The 25,365-nt window shown below is 48.4% G+C and overlaps 1 protein-coding gene across 1 annotated transcript in view; it reads right to left on the bottom strand.

Annotated features, from left to right (window-relative positions):
* Positions 1 to 25,019, bottom strand: part of LOC141257390 (calpain-8-like) — a 97,475-nt gene extending 72,456 nt beyond the window's left edge. Inside the window, exon 1 of the mRNA XM_073671887.1 lies at positions 24,656 to 25,019. Coding sequence (XP_073527988.1) covers positions 24,656 to 24,892 — 237 coding nt within the window. The 5' untranslated portion in view covers positions 24,893 to 25,019. The remainder of the gene's footprint in view (positions 1 to 24,655) is intronic.
* Positions 25,020 to 25,365: the final 346 nt, after the last annotated feature.

The following is a 25,365-nucleotide window of genomic DNA, read 5'->3' on the forward strand; positions in this document are numbered from 1 at the left end:
GGAGGAAAGAAGGAAGAAAGGAAGAGAAGAAGAGAGGAAAGAGAGAGGAAGGAAGGGAAAAAGAAAGGTGGAAAAAAGAAGGAAGGAGGGAGGAAGGAAGGGAGAAAAAAGAGAGAAAAGAAGGTAGAAAGGAAGAAAGGAATGAATGAAGAAATGAAGGGTAAAAATAACGAAGAAAATGAAGTGAGGAAAGAAGGGAAGAAAGGAAGGAAATAAGGAAGAAAGAAAGGAAGGCGGGAGGAATGAAGGGAGGAAGAGAGGTAGAAAGGAATGGAGAAATGAAGGGAGGAAGGAAGGAAAGGAGAAAAAAGGAAGGGAGATATGATGGCAAAATGAAGTGAGGAATTAAGGGGGAAAAGAAGGGGAAAGGAAGAAAGACAACAAGACAGAAAGGACAAAGTAGGGAAGGACTGGAGAAAGGAAGGTATCAAACTTTGCCAACAATCCCATTTTCCTAGTACAGTCCCACTGACACAGGAATTGACTTATGCAAATCCCACCTAGTAGTGGGCACTTTAAGGGCTGTTCCTGTTCAATGTGGATGCACTGATGGTCAGGCTGGAGATTAGGACTTTTCATAGGTATGTGGGGATGAGGATGTCAGACTTCTACCTCCCATATACTGTATATTCTGAATCTGATTAAAAAAACCTGGATTATCTCCTTTCTGGGAGAGGCTGGCCTTATCAGGCAGTAGTGTGCCTGGACCCACAGCGCACCCAGATAGTGTTTGGACTTTTCCCATTTATGGTAAAGCAATGCATTATGGCCAGTAATAAGCTTTGGAATATATTTCTGGATATGTAATTTCCAAATTGAATTCTTATGTGATTAAAGGGTTTGTAAACTTTTCAACCAATTTTTTATTTATTTTTTTTGCTCAAATGCATCTAAAATTTAGGAAAAAGCAACTTTGGAAATATTCTTGATTAGTTTTGATACAAATTGGCCCAAATTGTGACTTTTCCAACATCTCACAAAACCATGCATTTTACCAAGTTATTGTTAAATCTCGTCCAAAGTGTCTACAATACATATTAAATTTAGCATCAATTTTTTGCCACAAATTCTTGAAAAAATACTGGAACATTTTCGCTTAATAAATCTCTCCGCAATATGCTACATCAGATTCTACATTTCTAAATTTCCACAAATTATCTTTATATAAAAAACCCATATGTCCGGAACCATCCAGTTAGCGGCTGCTACATACTGTAGGTTGTACTGAAAATACCCTCACCGAGTAGTGCAAAATTATAACCGCTATATAATAAATACATTTAAGAAATAAGCCTCTCCAGCATCACCAAGTGAATACATGTCCGATCGATCAAAATATAAAATTATTTTACACATTAGAAAAACATTGTAAAAAAAAACCTAAAAGGATAGAATTTCCATTTTTTTATGTCTCCGCACCTCCCCCAAAAACTGTAATACAAAGCAATCAAGAAGTTGATGGACCCAATAAAAAAAAAAACAGGTATGCAAAATACAAGCCCTCGCACCGCTATAGTGATGGAGAAATGAAAAAGTTACGAGTCTCAAAAAATGGTGACGCAAACAAAATGTATTCATTTTTATTTTTTTTTAAGAAAGTTTTGAAGGTTTTTTTTAAGGAACTAAAATAATAATAAATTATACAGATTTGGTATTGCCATAATCGTACTGATCTGGAGAATCATGTTATCAGCTCATTTTTAATAGACAGTGAACGGTGGAAAAGCAAAACCCAAAAATGAATGGCAGAATTGCCTTGTTTTCACCATTTCACCTCACTTGGAATTTATCTTCCTCTTTTAAATTTGACCACAATGATCAAAGGTATGTGTAGAGAAAAAAGGGCACAGAATTTCAAAATCTCGCCAATCATTAAGCATAGGGGTGGATCAATCATGTTTTGGGGTTGTGTTTCAGCCAATTGCATGGGGACCATTTCGCAGAGAGAGGGGAGAATGGATTCAATGAAACTGCAACAATTTCTTCATACAAACATAACGCCATCGGTAAAAAAGCTGAAGATGAAAATAGGATGGCTTCTACAAATGGATAATGATTAGTGTTGAGCGAACATGCTCGACACTGCTCGGTACTCGCCCGAGCATCACGCTACTCGGGATATTCGGCGAGCACCGAGCATTTCCGGGTTCCTCGGGTGGGAGCTCGGGTCTCCGCCCTGCATGTTTGGCGCTCTTTACAGAGACAATGAACATGCAGGGATTGCCAGCCAGTCACTGTAATGCTGCAGCCATGTTGGTTGTGGGCATTACAGTGATTGGCTGGCCGCACAGCGTCACCTCGAGTATTTAAAACGGGGCGCCGCCATCTTGGACACAGTCGCTCCGGATTAGACAGTGTAGGGACAGCGCTGCTGATTTAGGGAGAGATATAAACTGCAAAATAGTTAGTGTAGGGTCTGTAAAGGCTGCCAGAACAAACAAACAGTCCTTTTCAGGACTAATATCCATCCCAGATACCAGGCAGGCAGGCTGTATAGGAGACACAGTGGTTATACCAGCAAACGCTGCATTACAGTCCTGTGTGCTCCTGTTGCTGAAATTGCTGGACTTAGCACCAGGTGTCGGGGGCCAGGAAAAATCCTTTTTTTTCCATCTAAATCCTCCTTTTTTTTTCCTCCTTCACACTGTACAAATACCCGTCTTATTAACCTTTTGGTGTATCGTCCCCCCCCCCCCCCCAAAAAAAAAGTGTGTCTCTGATTTTTCAGACACAAATATATCTGTTGAAAATAGTCTGGTGTAGGCTAGAGAAATAGAAGTGTTGTTTTGCACTTCCACGGTTCAAACCTCTGTATTATCCATTTTGGGCCATTTGTATCTAAAAAAAAAACAGTTTGAGTGTGTCGCTCACTGTTCAGCCGCAAATATCTCTATTTAAAAAAGTGTGGTATACCCCAGTAAACAATAACTGTGGTTTTGCCATCCCACGGTAAAAAATCTCTATTATTCAGCTTTTGGTAGTTTTTTCCGTAAAGAAAAATAGTAGTGTCTCCTGACTGTTGTGACACAAAAATATATCTGTTGAAAATAGTCTTGTGTAGGCACGACATCCCAGTGTGGTTTCGTAGTTCCACGGGTCAAATCGCTTTACTATCCAGTTTTGGGCCTTTGGTATCTAAAAAAAAAGCAGTTTGAGTGTGTCGCTCACTGTTCAGCCACAAATATCTCTATTTAAAAAAGTGTGGTATACCCCAGTAAACAATAACTGTGGTTTTCCTCTTCCCTTTTTCCATTGATAGTGCAAGTGTAAGCTATTTTACTTCATTTACAATGGGCAAGGCGCGTGGCAAGGGACGTGGAAGTGGACGTTCTGGTGATGGTTCGTGCAGAGGACGGGGCCGTGGCCAAGGTGAAAATGTGCCACAACCAACAGCCACATCTTCTCGCTCCCACTTCTTGACCGAATTACTAGGGAAGCACAGAACAACACCAGTATTGAGAACTGATCAGTGTGAACAGGTTATTAATTGGATAGCAGACAATACTTCCAGTTACCTGGGCACCACCACCTCCGGTCTGTCTTCCACACGGTCAACTCTTAGTAGCCGTGAGTCTCGACCGTATACTCCTCCTCACCCTGATGCTCCTTCCTCCCACCATGCCGAGTGTCGTCAGACAGGAAGTGATCCCACACTTGGACACTCTGAAGAGCTGTTCACTGGTCCATTTCTATATTTGGGCCCCTCGCCTGATAAGCTTGAAGTGGTGGAAGAGGAGATCCCATGTTGCGATGCCCAAATATTTGAACAGCCACGGCCACAGGAAGTCGACATTGGCAATCTGTCACAAGAGGTGGACGATGACGAGACACAATTGCCAGGAAGTGAGGAGGAGGATCCTGGTGCGCAAGTGGAAGAGGAGGAGGTAGTGGATGATCTAGTAACTGACCCAACGTGGAAGGAGGACATGCAGAGTGAGGCCAGCAGCACACAGGGGGAGGGAGGCAGAGTACCCCAACAGGCAGGAAGCAGTGTGGTGGCCGCAGACAGAAGGCAGGCAATCGTTCTGCGTAACACCAACACGAGGGACGTTGCCAGTACAAGCGGTAGGTCTTCCAGAGTCTGGAATTTTTTTAAAGACTCTGCTGATAACCCCAAAAAGGCCATATGTTCCACCTGCCATGCCAGCATCAGCAGGGGTGACAAAACTACCAGCCTGACCACCACCAGCATGATCAGGCAGATGGCAGTAAAGCACCCGACTTTGTGGGGCGAAACCCAGGGTCCACGACCAGTGTCAGCGGGTGTCACCACTGCTTCTTCCACTGTTGTGCCTGCAATAGAACCCCCTGTTGTGTGTGCAAGGCAATCCCCTGTCCATACTGCATGTAAAGATGCCCCATCCTCTCAGTCTTCACTTGTTATGGCAGTTTCTCAAGAAACAGCATCAACGTCCACGTCCACGTCCCACCGCAGCGTTCAATTGTCCATATCCCAGACCTTTGAACGAAAGGGGAAATTCGCAGCTAACGCCCCACAGGCCACAGTCCTAAATTCGCACATTTCACGACTGCTTGCATTGGAAATGCTGCCTTTTAGGCTGGTGGAGACGGAATCCTTCCGCAATCTTATGGCGGTGGCCGTCCCTCGGTACTCGGTCCCCAGCCGACACTATTTTGCCCGTTGTGCCATCCCCGCACTACACAAGCACGTGTCCCAAAGCATCTGCCATGCCCTCAACAACGCAGTTACTGGGAGAGTCCACCTGACAACGGACACGTGGACAAGTGCTTGTGGCCAGGGACGGTACATCTCTCTGACGGCACACTGGGTAAACATAGTGGAAGCCGGGAGCCAGTCGGACCTTGGGACGGAACACATCCTCCCCACACCGAGGATTGCGGGCCCTATGTCAGTCAGAGTTGCCCCCACAGTGTACAGCTCCTGCGCATCCTCCTCCTCCTCCTTCTCCTCATGTTCAGCCTCCATCTCAGATATCACCACATCAGTTACAAGCTGGAAGCATTGCAGTACTGCCTCCGCCAAGCGGCAACAGGCTGTGCTGAAACTCATAAGCTTAGGTGATAAACCTCACACTGCTTGTGAGTTGTGGACAGCTGTGAAAGAGCAGGCAGATCTGTGGCTGAGACCGCTGAACCTACATCCCGGCATGGTCGTGTGTGACAATGGCGGTAACCTGGTGGCGGCTCTGAGGCGAGGTGAGATCACACACGTACCATGCCTGGCTCATGTGCTTAACCTCGTGGTTCAGCGGTTTCTTAAATCGTACCCCGAGTTGCCAGATCTGCTCGTGAAAGTACGCCGCCTGTCAGCTCATTTTCGCAAATCGGCTACAGCTTCCGCCGCCCTTGCTGTGTTGCAGCAGCGTTTGCAGCTTCCGGCACACCAACTGGTGTGTGATGTCCCCACACGTTGGAACTCTACCCTCCACATGTTGCAAAGGATTTGTGAGCAGAAGAGAGCAGTTGTGGAGTACCAGCTGCAACAAGGCCGTCGATATTCAGGTCAGACTCCACACATAAGACCTCAGGAGTGGACCTGGATGTCTGACATATGTACCATCCTGACAAACTTTGAGGAGGCCACCAAGATGGTGAGTGGCGATGACGCCATCATTAGTGTCAGCATCCCACTTGTCTGTCTTTTGCAACGCTCTCTGCAGTGAATTAAAGAGGAGGCATTGCAGCCAGAGTATGATGAGATGGATCAAGAAGCTGTAGCGGGCAATTACACACAGCCCAGCCTCATCTCATCCCAACGTGCATTGGGGGACAATGAGGGAGAGGAGGAGGAGGAAGAACAGGAGCTGCTATCATGCGTTGTAGACGGTAGTACCTGTACAAGTGTCATACCGTCGGTTCAGCGTGGGTGGCCTGAGGACAGGGGGGAGGAGGAAAAGGAGGAGGAGGAGGAGAGCATGGTCAGTCGTCATCTTGGTGAGGACACGGAAATCTTGCCCGTTACCAGTCTGGCATGCATGGCTGACTTTATGTTACGCTGCCTTAACCGTGACCCTCGCGTTGTCAAAATGTTGGGTGACAGTCATTACTGGTTGGTGACACTTGTAGACCCCCGCTACAAGGAGAACTTTCACTCTCTTATTCCTGAGGTGGAGAGGTCTACAAAAATGGGGCAATACCAGAAGGCCCTTGCTGCAGAACTCTTAAAAAAATTCACATCTGAACATGCTAGCGGCAGAGATCACAGTTCGTTGCCCAACCAAGGCGTACAGGCGAGAGAGATGCAACTCCAATCCAGCAGAGGCAGGGGAACACTGTCAACGTTCTGGGACAGTTTTCTGACACCCGCCCAGCTTACAGGCCCTGAGGCGCGGGGTACTCTCACAAGGAGTGGAAAGTTTCAAAAGATGGTGAGGGAGTACCTTGCCGATCGTACCAGCGTCCTCCGTGATTCCTCTGTGCCTTTTAATTATTGGGTATCCAAGCTGGACACTTGGAATGAACTCGCTCTGTACGCCTTAGAGGTCCTGGCCTGCCCTGCCGCTAGCGTGTTATCGGAGCGTGTTTTTAGTGCCGCTGGGGGAATTATAACTGATAAGCGCACTCGCCTGTCAACTGACAATGCTGACAAGCTGACCCTTATCAAAATGAACAAGGGCTGGATTGGGCCAGACTTCTCATCACCACCAAATGACAGCAGAGTAACATAAAGTCAAATCCACTGTGTTATTTCGGGAGGTGTATTCACATGCACCGCTTCACACCCACACATGGGTATACGCTTCCTCATTTCGGCTGTTTAATCTTCTTCTCCTTATCCTCAGCCTCCACCACCACTATACCACCAGGGTGCCAGCATTGCAAGTTCCTCCGTCCTTATTTTTGGCAGCTTTTGCTTGCAAGGCATAAGCAAATACTATGGGACACCCACTCCCCAATAATGGGACTTATGTTTGTAATAAGCTGTACTGCATGGCTCTTGTAAGGGGCATTGCAAGTTGCTCCGTCCTAATTTTTGGCAGCTTTTGCTGGGAAAGCATAAGCAAATACTATGGGACACCCACTCCCCAATAATGGGACTTATGTTTGTAATATGCTGTACTGCATGGCTCTTGTAAGGGGCATTGCAAGTTGCTCCGTCCTAATTTTTGGCAGCTTTTGCTGGGAAAGCATAAGCAAATACTATGGGACACCCACTCCCCAATAATGGGACTTATGTTTGCAATATGCTGTACTGCATGGCTCTTCTAAGGGGCATTGCAAGTTGCTCCGTCCTAATTTTTGGCAGCTTTTGCTTGGAAAGCATAAGCAAATACTATGGGACACCCACTCCCCAATAATGGGACTTATGTTTGTAATATGCTGTACTGCATGGCTCTTGTAAGGGGCATTGCAAGTTGCTCCGTCCTAATTTTTGGCAACTTTTGCTTGGAAAGCATAAGCAAATACCATGGGACACCCACTCCCCAATAATGGGACTTATGTTTGTAATATGCTGTACTGCATGTGACGCGCCCCCTGGGCCGTGTGTACACGTGTGTGGGATACCCGGTGCCGGGTGTCTGGGGTCTGTAGTCTCCGTGGCAGTGACCTGGTCCCGTGGCTCAGGCTGGTCAAACCAGTGGCAGTCTTTCCTAGGTTTTGAGGTTAATTGTCCGACTGCGCCACCCGTGGATTGCGGTCAGGGAGTACCACCGCTGCGAGGCAGACCGCTGAGGCTGGTGTTGTGTGCGCAGCATAGAATGGGATAACTCCCCTCGGGAGGAGTATAGCCTCAGGGCAGTGAGTGTGGATGATGGGGGTGATGGTGCACGAGCGCAGCAGGAATGACTCAGAGTCTTTGCAGTGCAGTTCAGGGTCTTTACTGATGATTATAAGGTAGACCCTCCCGGGAGTACTGGCTAGCATAAGAGGCCTGGTCAGTCTGTGAGCAAGCAGGAGTTCCCCTGGCCAGGTGGAGTTGTAGGCCTCCCCGTCTGTCTGCACTCTTCCTGGCTACCTTGCTGTAAGCGGGTAGAAGTAGCCCACGTCCCTGAGTGTACCGTGTAGTGCTCACCCGTATGGCTGGTGACTTGGGGCCTTCTGTTAGCCTCCGCTCCACGACGGCGGAGCTGGTCCCTTGCTTGTGACTGAGCCTCCAGGCTTCTATAGCCAGAGGACCTGAAATCCCCTGCCGGCTGGTTTCTGCTGCTGGATATATAAGTCCTCACAGCTTCGGACTCCTGTGTCCGGTTCCTATTGTCTTATGCCAGGGTGAGCTCTGCTCAGCTTCCAGCCCCTGGTCTTTAGCTCCTAGCTCCTACAGAGCTCCTTGCTGTTACTTTCCCTTGCTCTCACTCTGACTCTGACTGTTCTCTGACTCACTCAACCCCGCCCCAGATCCAGTTTATAAGGGCAGAATTCTCCCCTCCCAGGATTGGGGCAGGAGGATGTTGCATGTTTAAGGGATCCTGACCAGGAAACCTCCCACTTGCTCTCCGACTTAATATCTCTATTACTGTGGTGACTAGACCCCTGGGGTGCCACACATGGCTCTTGTAAGGGGCATTGCAGTTCCTCATAATTTTTGGAAAGCCTTCCATTCACTGCTTAGGCCAACAGTGCACGGGAGACCCAGTTGCTATAAATGGAAAAAAAGGTTTAGTTAACGCCCTCTGACCTCCATGTCATTTCCAAGGGGCATTGGAGTGGCTCAAAATTTTTGGTAGGCATTGCACTCACTGTATGCCCTATAACTGTGTAGCCGAACCGCTCCTTTTGTTACAGAAACATATCCTACAAGACATATCTGGTTGACTGGCCTGATATTGATGTGAATGGTCCCTGTTCCTCCTGCTCTTTCTCCTTTGCCACTACCTCATCCATCATTTATCACCTGAAGCTTTGTTTTAACGGGAGTCATAAAACTTGGATAGTAGCAGGAAAACATCCAGCAATCCTCGGAGGAGGTAGGATATGCGCCAAAACGCTGACCACCTCAGGCCTAGCCGCTACTACATACACGCGCTTGCATTACAACAAAACAAAGCAGATGCTAACTTCTATCATCCTCATCATGCTCCTCACCTTGGCACTCTCAACTCCCCTGATGGAGAAGCCAGGGCCCACCGGAGGAGTCTGATAGTCCGGTGGGCTCGGCCAATGCTGCCCTAAAGCAGGCCAGGCTAAGAAAAGTGTGGGAAAGGTTACCGGGACAAATAGGGGTGGCTGGGGACCGAGTATGGATACCCGGCCACCCCCTGGAGGCTGGGGAGCAAGCGGGGACACCCGGCCACCAGGCGGCTGGGGACTGAGTATGGATACCAGGCCGCCGACACAGCCATGGCGTGGTGGCCAGATTCCGCCTCCACATGCCTAAAAGGCCTAATTTAAAGTGCAAGCAAGCAGTATGGTATTGCAGCCTGGGGGTGGGTGGGTAGCAGGCTGCATACTTGCGCTTGCATTGCAAGGAATGGGAGAGGTACAATTGAACACTGCCCTGGGACAAGGACTTGAATGGGGATAGTTGCAAGTCTGCATCTTCTGATGCGGTAAGGATCACTTATGATGGGCACACTTTTAGACAGTGACCTGGGAGTCAGAGATGCTTCCAGGAGTCTTCCCCATGCTGTTCCCTTGTCTTTTCAGCACTTTATGCATGTGTCACACAGCACATGGCCAGATAAGGTTGTAAAATGTTAAAATGACATTTCACGGTGAATGCATTTGTCATAGTTGAAAGCAATACAAAAGTGCAAAAACGCATAAAAAATGCTACTTGTGAACATAGCCGAAGGTGTGGAGGAGTATTTTTGTTTTTGGTCATTTATTTTAACTTATACACAAGTCTTTACCCTGGAAAGGATGTTCCTTAACATATTTCACAGGAAAAAAGTTTCACTTTCGTTTTTGAACGTTTTATTGTGAGCCTGTAAAAGTGGCTTAATACCTCTGACCACGTTGTTGACAGCAGTGACCTGGGGGTCAGAAATGCTTCCTGGGGCGATCCCCATGCTGTCTCCATGTCATTTGAGCACTGTCACTATCATTTTGGGCACTTGTTAGGCTTTTAAAAGACTGCCGGGGGTGCCACCGCAAAAATGCTCGAGTCTCCCATAGACTAACATTGGGCTCGTTGCTCGGGTCGAGCACCCGAGTATCACGGCGAGCTCGGCCCGAGCTTCGAGCACCCGAGCATTTTAGTGCTCGCTCAACACTAATAATGATCCTAAACACACGTCAAAATCCACAATAGACTACCTCAAAAGGCGCAAGCTGAAGGTTTTACAATGGCCCTCACAGTCTCCTGATCTGAACATCATTGAAAGTCTGTGGCTAGACCTCAAAATAGCAGTACATGCAAGATGACCCAGGGATCTCACAGAACTGGAAACATTTCTAAGGAAGAATGGATGAAAATCCCTCGAACAAGAATTGAAAGACTCTTGTCTGGCTTCGAAAAGCGTTTACAAGCTGTGATACTTGAAAAAGGGGGCGCTACTGGGGACTAACCATGACTGGTGCCCAAACTTTTGCGTCAGCCTATTTTCCTTTTTGTAATTTTTAACATGTAAAAGATGAAAATATATACTGTATATATATATATATATATATATATATATATATATATATAGTACAGACCAAAAGTTTGGACACACCTTCTCAGTTAAAGCTTTTTCTGTATTTTCATGACTTTGAAAATTGTACATTCACACTGAAGGCATCAAAACTATGAATTAACACATGTGGAATTATATACTTAACAAAAAAGTGTGAAACAACTGAAAATATGTCTTATATTCTAGGTTCTTCAAAGTAGCCACCTTTTGCTTTGATGACTGCTTTGCATACTCTTGGCATTCTCTTGATGAGCTTCAAGAGGTAGTCACCAGAAATGGTTTTCACTTCACAGGTGTGCCCTGTCAGGTTTAATAAGTGGGATTTCTTGCCTTATAAATGGGGTTGGGACCATCAGTTGTGTTGTGCAGAAGTCTGGTGGATACACAGCTGATAGTCCTATTGAATAGACTGTTAGAATTTGTATTATGGCAAGAAAAAAACAGCTAAGTAAAGAAAAACGAGTGGCCATCATTACTTTAAGAAATGAAGGTCAGTCAGTGCAAAAAATTGGGAAAACTTTGAAAGTGTCCCCAAGTGCAGTTGCAAAAACCATCAAGGGCTACAAAGAAACTAGGTCACATGAGGACCGCCCCAGGAAAGGAAGACCAAGAGTCACCTCTGCTTCTGAGGATAAGTTTATCCGAGTCACCAGCCTCAGAAATCGCAGGTTAACAGCAGCTCAGATTAGAGACCAGGTCAATGCCACACAGAGTTCTAGCAGCAGACACATCTCTACAACAACTGTTAAGAGGAGACTTTGTGCAGCAGGCCTTCATGGTAAAATAGCTGCTAGGAAACCACTGCTAAGGACAGGCAACAAGCAGAAGAGATTTGTTTGGGCTAAAGAACACAAGGAATGGACATTAGACCAGTGGAAATCTGTGCTTTGGTCTGATGAGTCCAAATTTGAGATCTTTGGTTCCAACCACCGTGTCTTTGTGCGACGCAGAAAAGGTGAACGGATGGACTCTACATGCCTGGTTCCCACCGTGAAGCATGAATGAGGAGGTGTGATGGTGTGGGGGTGCTTTGCTGGTGACACTGTGGGGATTTATTCAAAATTGAAGGCATACTGAACCAGCATGGCTACCACAGCATCTTGCAGCGGCATGCTATTCCATCCGGTTTGCGTTTAGTTGGACCATCATTTATTTTTCAACAGGACAATGACCCCAAACACACCTCCAGGCTGTGTAAGGGCTATTTGACCAAGAAGGAGAGTGATGGGGTGCTACGCCAGATGACCTGGCCTCCACAGTCACCAGACCTGAACCCAATCGAGATGGTTTGGGGTGAGCTGGACCGCAGAGTGAAGGCAAAAGGGCCAACAAGGGCTAAGCATTTCTGGGAACTCCTTCAAGATTGTTGGAAGACCATTTCCGGTGACTACCTCTTGAAGCTCATCAAGAGAATGCCAAGAGTGTGCAAAGCAGTCATCAAAGCAAAAGGTGGCTACTGTGAAGAACCTAGAATATAAGACATATTTTCAGTTGTTTCACACTTTTTTGTTAAGTATATAATTCCACATGTGTTAATTCATAGTTTTGATGCCTTCAGTGTGAATGTACAATACATAGTCATGAAAATACAGAAAAATCTTTAAATGAGAAGGTGTGTCCAAACTTCTGGTCTGTACTGTATATATATATATATATATATATATATATATATATATGCTAAGGAAATGTGTCATCTTTAACTTTAGGCCTTTTAGAGATCATTTCATCTTCAACTTGCTTAACTGTTCACAATTACAGTTCAGGATCAGAGGTGCCCAAATTTTTACATTCCACTGTATAGCTTATACATTTCTGCACTGAGCTCACAATCTATGGGTTTCAGACTCTGCCTCCAACAGTGATGGCTCCTACACACCGGGGTCTGACCATTATGGATGCACAGCCCTATGTTTCTTCAAAAATAAAAATGGACATTACCATAAACATTTTGCCTAGATGTGCTGAAGTGAATAATAGCAAGGCAAGGCATAGCGTACTTAACCCTATCCTTACCAGACTGCTAGGGAAATCCACTATATTCAAATGCCACATTTCTTTCCCTGAGTCCTTGCTGTATTTTAGGAGCAGACAATGGCCGATTCCCTTTGATACACATACACCACCAGTACTTGTTACCTTTACTGCAGTAATCCCCCCACAATGTCTTTGATCTCTCCTTCTAGAATGTTATACTGAGTAGTGGGTTGTGGAGGAGGGGATACAGGAATCTATTACAAGCCTATACCATACCAATAAAACTGTTCAATGTACCATGCCTGAAATACCCGTCCATAAAATGACTATACATAGAGCAGCCATATATCCCGTGTCCATGCACAGAAAGCAATGCCTGGTATAAATAGAAGAAAGAGAACGTTTCCCCATTTAAAGGGCCATTACTCACAAATCCTGTATGACCGGATCTGTTATTCCCCGTGCTCATTATTACCGTAGAGAAGTTTAGTGCAGCTTTACATGTTTGAGGTATAGATTTCCAGCATGCAGAGACTTAAAGGAGACCTCTGGCAATGTGAATTTTGTAGTTGTGGTGTCACTTGAGTACAGATCTCATTGATTACCAATTAGTCCTTTGGCCAAATAGTATAACTCCTGACCCCCAATACACAAGAGTGGCCAAGAATGAGGATTGGAAAGAGGGGAATAAGCAGCTGCCAGACACCTTCAGTGAGAAGAAAGGATTGAGTATGATGAAATCCATCATGCTGAATCCAATATTTGCCATTTTGGGAGATTCACTACACCTTCACCTTCATAGAAGGATTGGCAGTCAGTCCTGCCGAAATGCATTTAGGCACCTAAGCCAGACGGCTGTATAAATCGGACCAAAATTAGAACGCAGTGCACAGATTGGCCGTCGGCTCTCCCGACCAGAGCATGAAGTTGTCACGCTGAGGTTGGGAGAGCCGCCGACCAGTCCATGCATTGGGTTCCGATTTGGGTCTGATTTATACAGGACGTCTGACCGCGCCCTTACGCAAGTTTCCACTATATATATTTGGTGAGTTTTTGATGTTGCAGACTTTCTGCAACATTTGTGCCCCTATTAAGTAAATTAAGTGACTGTTTTTTTTCATTGTGTTTTTTTACATGTGTTTTTATAGTGTTTTTGGTGCAGCATTTTTTCTCTCTTTTTGGTTTGTGATATTTTAAATAAAGCGGCTTTGTTTTTGATACTTCCTGGTATTTGGTTTTGACAAAACTTTATTGGTACAGTAAGGCCCAGACTGGGTAATCAAAGGGGCTAGAAGGTATTACCCCATGACTAGGAGGCATGCCCAGGCCGTGGGTGAGTTTTATGTATAATCCATTTTATGGGAGGGTATATGGCATGATGGTCCTAAGATGGCATTTGTTAAGGAAAAGGGTGCAGGGTATAGTTAGAGGGAAGGGGTGCAGCTAAAAACATGGTCATTCCTGATTGGAGATAAAGATGGAGTATATAGGTTGTCCGGGAATGATGCAGGGCAGTCCGTAGGTGGATCAGCGTTCTCCCCTCCCGCCCTTTAATGTTAAGTTGTTTGATAGTTTGGTGTGAAAGGGGTTACAGTGTAGCAGCCAGGCGTGGATTAAGAGTAGCAAGGGACCTGGGCAGTTTAGAAGACGCGCCCCCCCCCCCCCCACACACACACACACCTGATGTATCACGTGACATGTCACATGATCCCCTGTGATAGATCATGTGATAGTTCACGTGAAATTAATTTGGAACAATATTAATATATTAATTATAATATTTTTTTTTACATTAATTGTATGACTTAATATTGAGCACAATTAAGTATGCTGACATCCCCTATAAAAAGTATGAGACCCTACACACAATATGAGCTGCCACAATCCTCCCATACACAGCAGGAGGCCGTACGTAGCCATCTATACACAGCAGGAGGCCGCATGTAGCCATCTATACACAGCAGGAGGCCGCACATAGCCATCTATACACCTCAGGAGGCCGCACGTAGCCATCTATACACAGCAGGAGGCCGCACGTAGCCATCTATACACAGCAGGAGGCCGCACGTAGCCATCTATACACAGCGGGAGGCCGCACGTAGCCATCTATACACAGCGGGAGGCCGCACGTAGCCATCTATACACAGCGGGAGGCCGCACGTAGCCATCTATACACAGCGGGAGGCCACACGGTGCCATCTATACACAGCAGGAGGCCGCACATAGCCATCTATACACAGCAGGAGGCTGTACGTAGCCATCTATACACAGCAGTGGGCTGTACGTAGCCATCTATACACAGCGGGAAGCAGCACGTAGCCATCTATACACAGCAGGGGGCCGCACGCTGCCATCTATACACAACAGGAGACCTCACAGTGCCATCTATACACAGCAGGGGGCCGCACGGTGCCATCTATACACAGCAGATACACATCCAGATACAGCGGGAGGCCGCACGACGCCCCCCCAGAGACAGCGGGAGGCTGCACACAGTCACGCACACACACACAAACATATACAGACATATACATACATACACGCATAAACACATTTGAAACACAAAAATACATATAAACAGACATCACACAATGATATCTGCCTGCACACACACACACTCACTCACTCACCATCCCCCGGCTCCAGTCGTCCAGCTCCTCTCCGGTGGTAAGTAGCAGTGCAGGGTGCGCACTGCGTGACGTCACACTAGCAGACATGGCCGCGCACAGGGCCCTGTCTCCTAGCTGTGACGTGGCCGGGCCAGCACACAGGGAAGTTAACAGGTGCAGTGCTGGCCTGGCTGAAAAAGAAGCAGCGGCCGTGCGCTGCTGCTGGGGGAGCGGTCCAGGGGCCCCCCGCCTCTGACTGCCGGTATGTGCCGCGGCGCCACACATATTATAATGAGGGCAATCTGGCCATGGACCCCCCGGAGCCCCGGCCCCCAGGAGCCCCGGGGCCCCGGGCGGTAGCCCAGATTGCCCTCATTATAATCCGCCTATGGTAGCAGCACGGTTAAGCAGTATGTCATGGCAGCTGGTGTAATCTGGTCTTTGAAAAGGCAATGGTGGTATGGCAGAGAGGGATAGGGACCGATTGGGAGGGTAACCTCCCCTCTTTTTTGGTGAATGGGAAAGAATATCCAAGGGTCCCTTCTGGGCCAAGGTCTCAGAGGGAAAGTTGTATGGGACACAATTCAGCAGAAGGACCCCTGAATCATCGTGTTGCGGTTGGGGGCAAAGAGGAGCAGCTGATGGCGCCAGGGTTTTACTGGTTGGGCTTCCAAAGAACCCTTTCCTTATATCAGGTCAAGTTGTTTATAACATTAAAATGGGTAATGTTTTTAAATAAAGGCTACTGTGGCCATTTATCCAACAATCCAGCTGTCTGCAGTTATTGGTAAAGGGGAGGAAAGGTGGGGTTGAAAAGGGGGAAGGGGAGAGTGAGTGAGGTGGTGTAGAAGATGACAAAGGGTCAGCCTTTCCTTAGTATAGTCATGTGTGGATTACATGCGTGTTTTATCTGCAAATTTGATGTGTAGCACCCTGAGGATTCGGCGGCTACAGGGGTATTGCACCTCACTCCAGAGGTGTGGTATTCCACTCCCGGGTAAGGATGGAGTGTGGAACTGAGCTCAGTAGGCTGCATGCACTACATACATCCCATTTCCGGGGGACAGATCGACGGTACTCCCACCAGTTAATGTGCAGGTACGACAGTGTCTGTCCCTGGCTGGAGTGGGAGGGGGGTGGAACATCCCAGTAGTGTAGGGGCAGATAGGGGGAGCAGTCTGGGTAAGGCTAGGAGCTCATTGGGTGCTGGTCACCTGAGCTCACACATAGAGGGAGTATATAAGGTGGGAACCATCTTAGATCAGGGTCAGTCAGGCAGACAGTTACCAGTCAGTCTTTGTAGAGAGGTCCAGGAGAGCCTGCAGAGAGAAGAGAGAGAGGAGGAGAGAAGGACCCAGAGGGGAAGAAGAAGGAACCCCAAGAACCCAGAATTAGACCAGAAGGGTGAAGGGTTGGCACAAGGGTACCGGATCCCAAGCTGGCAGAGGCAAAGCATACCTTAGCCAGAGACCGGAGGTCGTGGGCAGGATCTGCCACGACCCTCACCAAGTCCACAAGGAAGGCACACCAGGTATAGGGTCAGGGAACCCCGAAGAGGTGCACCCACCAAGAGGCCCGAGGGAGCCGGACATAAGTGGACCCCTGGTGAGAAAGGCCAGTAGAAAGGAAAGTCAGAAAGGGAGCTCAGGACCACGCTCCGGAATTGCTTGGGGGTTGGCCGAGTCCAGGACCTGGTGGACGCAGCACGGCTCGGGCGGTCACTCAAGGCCAGAGTGACCAACAGAACAGCAGTAAGTAAAAACCCTGAACTGCACAGCCCGACTCTGAGTCTTCTTACCATCCACACTGCACCTCCACTACCACCATCCTCTACACCTGACCCCCTGAGGCTATACCCCTCCCGTTGGGGGTTATACTATCACAGCTGCACACATACCACCAGCCTCAGCGGACCCTGCTGCAGCGGCGGCCTTTTGACCGCAAATCAACGGGTGGCGTAGTCGACACTAAGAACACTAACAACATCTGTAAAGACTGCCACACACGGAGTTTGACACCCTGGGCACGGACCGGGTCGTCGCCACTCGGAGACTACAACCCCCATCTGATCCGGCTCCGGGTATTCCCCAAACAGCACTGGCCCAGGGGGCGCGTCAGCTTTGGCGTAGTCGGCAGGATTACGTGCCCGCAACAACCGGGTACTGCGTGCCTGAAGAAAAGTTCACCGTTACCTCAAAAAGAAGTCTCCCGCCGGTTCCGGAGGGTCCCCGCCAACGGACCCCATCACAGGTCGTTTTCCGCCGGTTGTCCGCCATTTGCAGCTTTTTCCCGCCATCCATGGAGTTTCCCGCCACTGGGAGACGATTCCTGCCATTTCCAAAGATTTCCCGCCTTGGAAGAGCGGACGCCATTATGGGCGTGCCAGAGGGTGGCAAAAGGCCACCTCCCATCGTGGGCCAGGTCGAAGAATGGCGCCAAAAGCGGAAACCGCGCCCACCAACAGAGACTGTGATGCTGGAAGTGTCCATCAGCGTGAGAGAACTGCCCCTGGAACTGACAATCACTAAGTTGCCCCGGGACCACCCTCAATGTGGGCGGAGACAGAACAAAGGAGCGAAGATGGGTGCAGCCTGGAGGAGTCTGGAGAGAGCGCACCCGGAGACAAGAAGTCTGGAGAGGAGTCCAGAGAGAGCGTACCCGGAGATGGAGGGAGAGACAGGCAGCACCGACCCAGTGGTCAGGAGCCTGCTGCAAGCAACAACCCCACTAGGCTTAGTGGAGATCCTAGCACAGCTCCCCCGAGACCGGGAGTGTGCACAGACCGCGCTGGAGGGCCTCGCACGGAGGATGGTCCAGGTGCAGCAAGACACGCTGACGGAGTGGAGCCGTGAGATGGCCCAGCAGACCGGAACCCGTCAGCGGAGCACGCCACCCGAGACGAGGAGACAGACCGCCTCTGAGGATGGCGCAGGAGGAATGAAGGCAGGAGACGGCGCCGAGAAGGGAGCTGAACGGACGGAGGCAGGTAAAGGGGACGTCTCTACCCCGAGCCGAGAAACCGTGTACCTGTCCCAGCTCCCCGTCGCAGAGCCCGAAATTCCCCCTGCCGTGCCCGTCGCTGCATCGTCACCGTGCCAGACTAGGCCTCAAGCAGAAACCGCGGCCGCGACCCCTGTGACGTCACGCGCCTCAACCCTGAGCGCGGCGAAGCAGGAAATACCATCGGCCTGGTCGCAAGGTCTAGTACCTCCGGGCGCCGCAATTCCAACAGCGCCCCCTACCTCCGCGGAGCCACCGGCCTGGTCGCAGGGCCGAGTACCCCCGGGCGCCGCCGTCCTTACGGTGCCCTTTACCTTTAGGGTGCCCCAAGCCTGGTCGCAAGGCCTGGTCGACCCGGGCGCCGCTACCATCAACGCGCCCTCAACATCTCGAGTGCCGCACCTGGGCGAAGATCTATTTGCCCAGCACACGTGCCCGGATGGGCAGCCCTTTGTATGGCCCCAGGAGTACTACCAACTGGAACTCCAAAGAGCAAGGCCCCTGTGCGAGCCCCTGATTCCGGCTCCGAAGCCCGTCAGGAGAACCCCGCTCCCGCTAGAAGAAGCACAATTCGAGTGGGACCCCACCGGAGGAGACCTCATGGGGTTCACTCAAGAAACGCGGGCAGCCGCAGCAGAGCGAGTGGAGTGCTGCCGCCAGCAGTTGGCAGCCTTCGAGCAAGAGCGGAAAGAGAGGCGGATCCGTGAGCAGCGGCTGCAGGAACAGAGCGCAGGGCAGAAGAGCCGGACCAGGAGGAACCCCCGTGCAGCTCATGGTCCCCATACCACCGGGACTGTGATTAAATTCAACCTGCAGCATGGGTGGGGCTTCATAAGAGACCATCATACCCCCGGCGACGTCTTTGTAACCCGCAGAGACGTAGAAAGCCATCTGCCGGAGGGACACAGAGGTCGTGACCTGTACGTAGGGGACGAGGTCACGTTCACCCGGCACAAGTGTGCCAAAGGACCCTACGCCCTCCATGTACATCGCCTGACGGAGGAGGAGCTGCGGTGTGAGGAGGAGCAAGAGGACCCGGACGGGTCTGAAGACAAAGAAGGAGCAGGAGGACGCCGTCGTTAAAGTACGGTAAAGAGACTGTAAATAGTTACCCGTCGGGGTACAGTGAACTGTTGCTGCTTTAAATATGTCCCCGTTGGGACAAGAGTGAACTGTTAACCCGTGTGTCCCTTAATCCCACTGGCCGAGGACTGAGAGCGGCCATACCTCCCCTTGTATATAGTTGCGCTTTTTAAGGCGCCCCCTACTGGTTTTATAGGAAAGCCGTGTTTTTCTACAGGAGACTGTCGCACTTTACCCGGTCACAAGTTGCACCGTGGCCGGAGGAACAAGAAAGTTTACAAGAATGTTATTTATGAAAAGTTTTATATGACAGGTTTATTGCTGATGATATATATATAATGTTTTATATGTTTATGTTGTTATGAAAATTTGTATGTTTATGGATGTTTTACTCTCTTACAGCCCGAGGACGTGCTGTGATTTACCAGGGGGGAATGTAGCACCCTGAGGATTCGGCTGCTACAGGGGTATTGCACCTCACTCCAGAGGTGTGGTATTCCACTCCCGGGTAAGGATGGAGTGTGGAACTGAGCTCAGTAGGCTGCATGCACTACATACATCCCATTTCCGGGGGACAGATCGACGGTACTCCCACCAGTTAATGTGCAGGTACGACAGTGTCTGTCCCTGGCTGGAGTGGGAGGGGGGTGGAACATCCCAGTAGTGTAGGGGCAGATAGGGGGAGCAGTCTGGGTAAGGCTAGGAGCTCATTGGGTGCTGGTCACCTGAGCTCACACATAGAGGGAGTATATAAGGTGGGAACCATCTTAGATCAGGGTCAGTCAGGCAGACAGTTACCAGTCAGTCTTTGTAGAGAGGTCCAGGAGAGCCTGCAGAGAGAAGAGAGAGAGGAGGAGAGAAGGACCCAGAGGGGAAGAAGAAGGAACCCCAAGAACCCAGAATTAGACCAGAAGGGTGAAGGGTTGGCACAAGGGTACCGGATCCCAAGCTGGCAGAGGCAAAGCATACCTTAGCCAGAGACCGGAGGTCGTGGGCAGGATCTGCCACGACCCTCACCAAGTCCACAAGGAAGGCACACCAGGTATAGGGTCAGGGAACCCCGAAGAGGTGCACCCACCAAGAGGCCCGAGGGAGCCGGACATAAGTGGACCCCTGGTGAGAAAGGCCAGTAGAAAGGAAAGTCAGAAAGGGAGCTCAGGACCACGCTCCGGAATTGCTTGGGGGTTGGCCGAGTCCAGGACCTGGTGGACGCAGCACGGCTCGGGCGGTCACTCAAGGCCAGAGTGACCAACAGAACAGCAGTAAGTAAAAACCCTGAACTGCACAGCCCGACTCTGAGTCTTCTTACCATCCACACTGCACCTCCACTACCACCATCCTCTACACCTGACCCCCTGAGGCTATACCCCTCCCGTTGGGGGTTATACTATCACAGCTGCACACATACCACCAGCCTCAGCGGACCCTGCTGCAGCGGCGGCCTTTTGACCGCAAATCAACGGGTGGCGTAGTCGACACTAAGAACACTAACAACATCTGTAAAGACTGCCACACACGGAGTTTGACACCCTGGGCACGGACCGGGTCGCCGCCACTCGGAGACTACAACCCCCATCTGATCCGGCTCCGGGTATTCCCCAAACAGCACTGGCCCAGGGGGCGCGTCAGATGCATTTCATGCTATTTTATGGGGAAAATCTACATAAAGCTCAGTGTAACGCAAGAGAAATTGACGCGTTGTGGATTTGAAACCCGCACCGCAGGTCAGTTTACACTGAGTAAAATAAAAGCATAGTGGGCAGGAGATTCCTATAAATCCCATCCACTTTGCTGGAACCGCAAGATGCTGCGTTTTGGATGCAGCAAAAATACACAGCTTCGAAAACTCAGCAAAAACTCATCATGGGAACGTAGCCTAAGAGTTATTTTGCTCAGACGTATAAGTAGGTTCAAGCAAGTCCTTGAACAGAGTCCCAGTGTCCCTATTCACTTTTGATTTTTCCTCCTCTCCCTCCAAGAGCTCCAACTTTTTTTTTTCTCAGTCAATAGCATTGTATCAGGACTTTGTGGAGTTTTTTGAGCTGGGGTTTTATCATCACTTATTTTGGGGTCCGTACGATTTTTTTTTTTTATCTCTTTTCATTCCAATTATTTGGAAGCTGAAATGACCCAGTTCTGCCATTTAGATTTTTTTTTTTTGTTATGGTGTTCACTATATGGGATAAGTATTATATGTTATTATTTAGTACCGTTAAGCGCATGGCAATAGCAAGCTTGTTATTTTTATTTTTTTACATTTTAATAACATTCTGGGAAAAGTACAATAATAGGAAATTGTATTTATTTCGTTGTTTTTTTCCACTTATCTTTCATTGTTTTCTGCATTTTTTGTTAGTTTCCTAGGAGACGTGAACCTAAGGTCATCTGTACATATATAATATTGTGATGGATTGTTAAATATGGCAGCCTTTGCTCCAGGGCCTAGAGTAGACTGCCATGACAATGACCATGGCATCCCATTTTCCCATTTATAGCCTCTTAGATATTGCTGTCGTCACAATTGACAGCTAGCTATGATCACAGCAGTTAAACCTAGGTGCTGGCTGTACAAGACAGGCGGCACCCACACTGTATGGAGTGGGATCAGCTCCTGAGCCTGCTCCATACATGCTGTCAGCCAAATAAGTGCTTTTTCAATTCAAACTAGCCGACCCTTATGTCTCTCGAGGCCCCATCCATATTGGATGCTCATCCTGATAAAATTGATCAGCTGAATTTAGTGTGTGTTTAAAGGGTTAGTCCCATTTTCATAAATCATCATTTTTGGATAGGGCTTGTAAACACAATCAATTTTGCAATTCACTGCTTGTTAAAATTTTCAGCCGTTCCTGAGATATTAACACTTTTCTTTTGTTTGAGGGTCATTGCCTTGGAGACCGACCATCGCTGCTAGAGAGCAGAAAACGCACAGTGCTTACAAGCTCTTTTCTATAAAAGCTGTTTTGAAGTTGGTCAGGCCTGCTACCTCCTAATCTAGCCAGCTTCAATGCAAAATGCTTACAAGCTATTCAGCAGTGGCGGTCGGTCTCCTAGGCAACGAGCTGTAAACAAAAGAAAAGTGTTAATATCTCAAGAACGGCCGAAAATTTTAATAAGCAGTAAAATGCAAATGTACTAATTTTTACCAGCTCTATACAGTGTAGAGTTTCTACTCACTTGGGTGCGTCGGGAGTCAAACAGGAAGCGTTTTTTATTTAAATGTCCATGTCGGTTTATTACCTCATAAACCGTTCATAAGCAAAAGGAAAACAAATGGCCCTTAGTGCAGGCAAAACAAAGTAAACAGTCCTTTAGGCAAAGTCTCAGGTTAGCCAGTCCTGTGGGCACACAGGCTGGATAGTGTCCAGTACCCTGGCTCAGTCTGCAGACGACAACACACAAGAGGCCTTCTCCCTCCAAACACATACCATTTGCCTAACAAGGCCTCCATTTTATCTTGTTAACCACTCCCAGAGTTGAGGTATGTGAGTAGATAGACCCGTCCATCTCTCCAGCTACCCATAAAAGCTGGCCCGCAGCACCAAACAATCTACTTAGTGCTTAGATGCACTACAGCAACATTCTAGGATTACATTAACGCGCCCCCAGGGCTGTGGGGTACTCGGCAGCCAGGCCTAGGGATGCCGGTATGGGGGATATCACGGTGGCTGGCCCGGTCCGTGACCCAGGGCGGTCAATCAAAAAGGGGGAATTATTTATAGGGGATTTGGAAAGTGTTCGTGATGCCACCTGTAGATTGCGGCTAAAGGGGGCCGCCGCTGCGGAGCAGTCCTCTGGAGCTGGTGTTACGGCAGCAGGGATGGTGTGGCTCTCAACAGGTAGAGCTAGCTCCAGGGCAGCGTAGGGGGTGAATGGTGGATGCTGGTGAGAGACGGCAGGACGGTCCCGGAGGAAAGATGGACACTCACACGGGGGTAAGCTTCAGTACCTTTACTGGTGATGATGCAGGCACGGTCCAGGGTACTCTGGACGAAGGTTGCACTTTTGGACTCTCCCCAGTGAGCGGGTATAGGGCCTCCTGATCCGTGACTTTACTCGCTAAGCTTCTGGCCTGCCTGGAACTAGGCCTAGCTTGGTTGCCGTCTCTCTCTCCCTTGCACCTGCTGACCTGGTGGTAGGGCCTCGTCTTGGAGATCACTCTCCCTGGATGCTGGGGCCTCCGTGACTCCTAGCCCTGGTACTATAGTCAGCGTTTGGTAAACCTGGGACCTGTAGTCCTCCAGGGGTTACGGTGGTCCCTACTGGGTATAAAGGGACCCCGTAGGCGTGGACCCGGTGTCCGGTATATATCTCGGGGTGAGCCTGGTATGCTCCTCTGCCCCCTCTGCCATCTCTGTGATACACACTTCCCATCAGCTATGTGTCCGTGAGCTATCTTACACCGGAAATATACACCTATGGAGATGGGAATAACCCCTCTAAGTAAGGGTACTGAGGGTCCAACGTGATTAGTAGCCATTTCAAAGCCATGAAGTTCTGGAAATCTCCCACCAGTCTCAAAAGGTTTATCCAAATTTCCAAGCACCCTGTCCTGTTGTTATGAAAATCAGTGAGAGGATACAACCGTAATGTGCACCAGTCATAAAAGTCAAACCAGGAGAACCTTCCCGAATGTCTACATGCCTCCACTGTAGGGTTTTCTGCTGCCAAGAAATATTCCTTATCAAGCTACTGGAGGCAGAAAATTTGTGCTATCAACCACACCCCAAAAACACCCAATAATTCAGTCTCATACTTCGCTCTATTATCTGCGTCCTGTACCTGGCACATTACCACCGCAGAACCCGCCTGAGACTGCAATAGTAAAATATACAGATGTGCCCTTCCTTACCTTACTCTTGGTTCAACATATCCCAATTCCAGAGATGATCGGCACAAAATGACCAGCTTTTAAGAAATGCATGATTTTTACAATATTCTGTCAGGAGATGTTTATGCTATATGTGTCCACCCAGTGGTTGTAATGTGAATTGCAGCCTGTCAAGTGTCTTGGTAACATGTCACGATAAAATATATTGACTTTGTTTTGTGAGTAGTCAAAAACCCTCCTGCCTCGCCACACAGTTTTGCAACATGGAATTTGAAGCAGATCTACGTCACAATTCTCAAAGAATATTCAAAGTGTATTTAAAGTTCCTTAAAATTAATGTAAAAAAATAAATAAAAATCAGTGTGAACCTACCCTTACAGTACTGATAATTATCTAGAAATAGAGGTCTGGTGAAAGGCTTGTAAAATGCACCATATATACAGTAGTTAAAAAAAAAAAAAGGGTCACGCCTAGAAATTCTCGCTAATTTTTTCTACTATTTTTGCACCTTTTGACAATAATTTTCCCATTTACATTATCAGCCGTAAGGATGGCGCTAATGCACAACTTGTAAATGCGTATGATATATATATATATATATAACATCAGTGCTTTCTTACCGTTGGTCTCTTCCACACAATTCCTTTAGTTTTTGCAGAGTTTGGTCCTAATTCGTTGTAGCCCAGGGCAGATACACATGCAGGAAACTGGTCGTCTTTAAAAAGAGTCTTGGATGCCAGGCACTGCGTCCGCAGCTCCTCGTAGTCCTGATGTAAATACTTCACCGGGTTCTCGTTTGTACCGAGACCGTCAGCTACAGCCCTGTTTTTGGCGACTTTCGCTGCAACCCCTGACATGATACCTTCACTCCTGAGAGTCAAGTCTATAGAATGTGACTTGCAGTTAGCCGCAGGCGGAGGTATAAATAAGGGACCAGGTGCCTGTCAGTCCGGCTCCTGTACTGCTGGGAGGAGACTGCAAATCTGGGAGCTTAATCACAAGAGTGTAAATATGTGCACAAGTCTGCAGAGCTGCAAAAAAGGTCACCATCATGGGAGCTACAGGTACAGTAGAAAGGTATACAAACAAAAGAGATGGAAAATCTGCCCAGGTCAGGACCACCAGACTGTGCCGAATATGAAAAAATATAGCTGTGTCTGGTCAATACAAAAGTCCATTTACACTGCAAAATTATTGTGAAAAAGCGTTCCTAGGATAAGTACAAGCTGGCTGCCAATCAACCGATAAATGAGCAAAACGCTTGTTCTTCGGGTGAAATGCTCTTTAGTTTGCACAAAAAAGTTATAATTCTCGGCAGCGCATCATCCTG

This window comes from Phyllobates terribilis, unplaced genomic scaffold (assembly GCF_046119375.1).
Source record: "Phyllobates terribilis strain yellow unplaced genomic scaffold, ASM4611937v1 Scaffold_3__8_contigs__length_932513732, whole genome shotgun sequence".
In the NCBI taxonomy this organism is placed as follows: Eukaryota; Metazoa; Chordata; class Amphibia; order Anura; family Dendrobatidae; genus Phyllobates; species Phyllobates terribilis.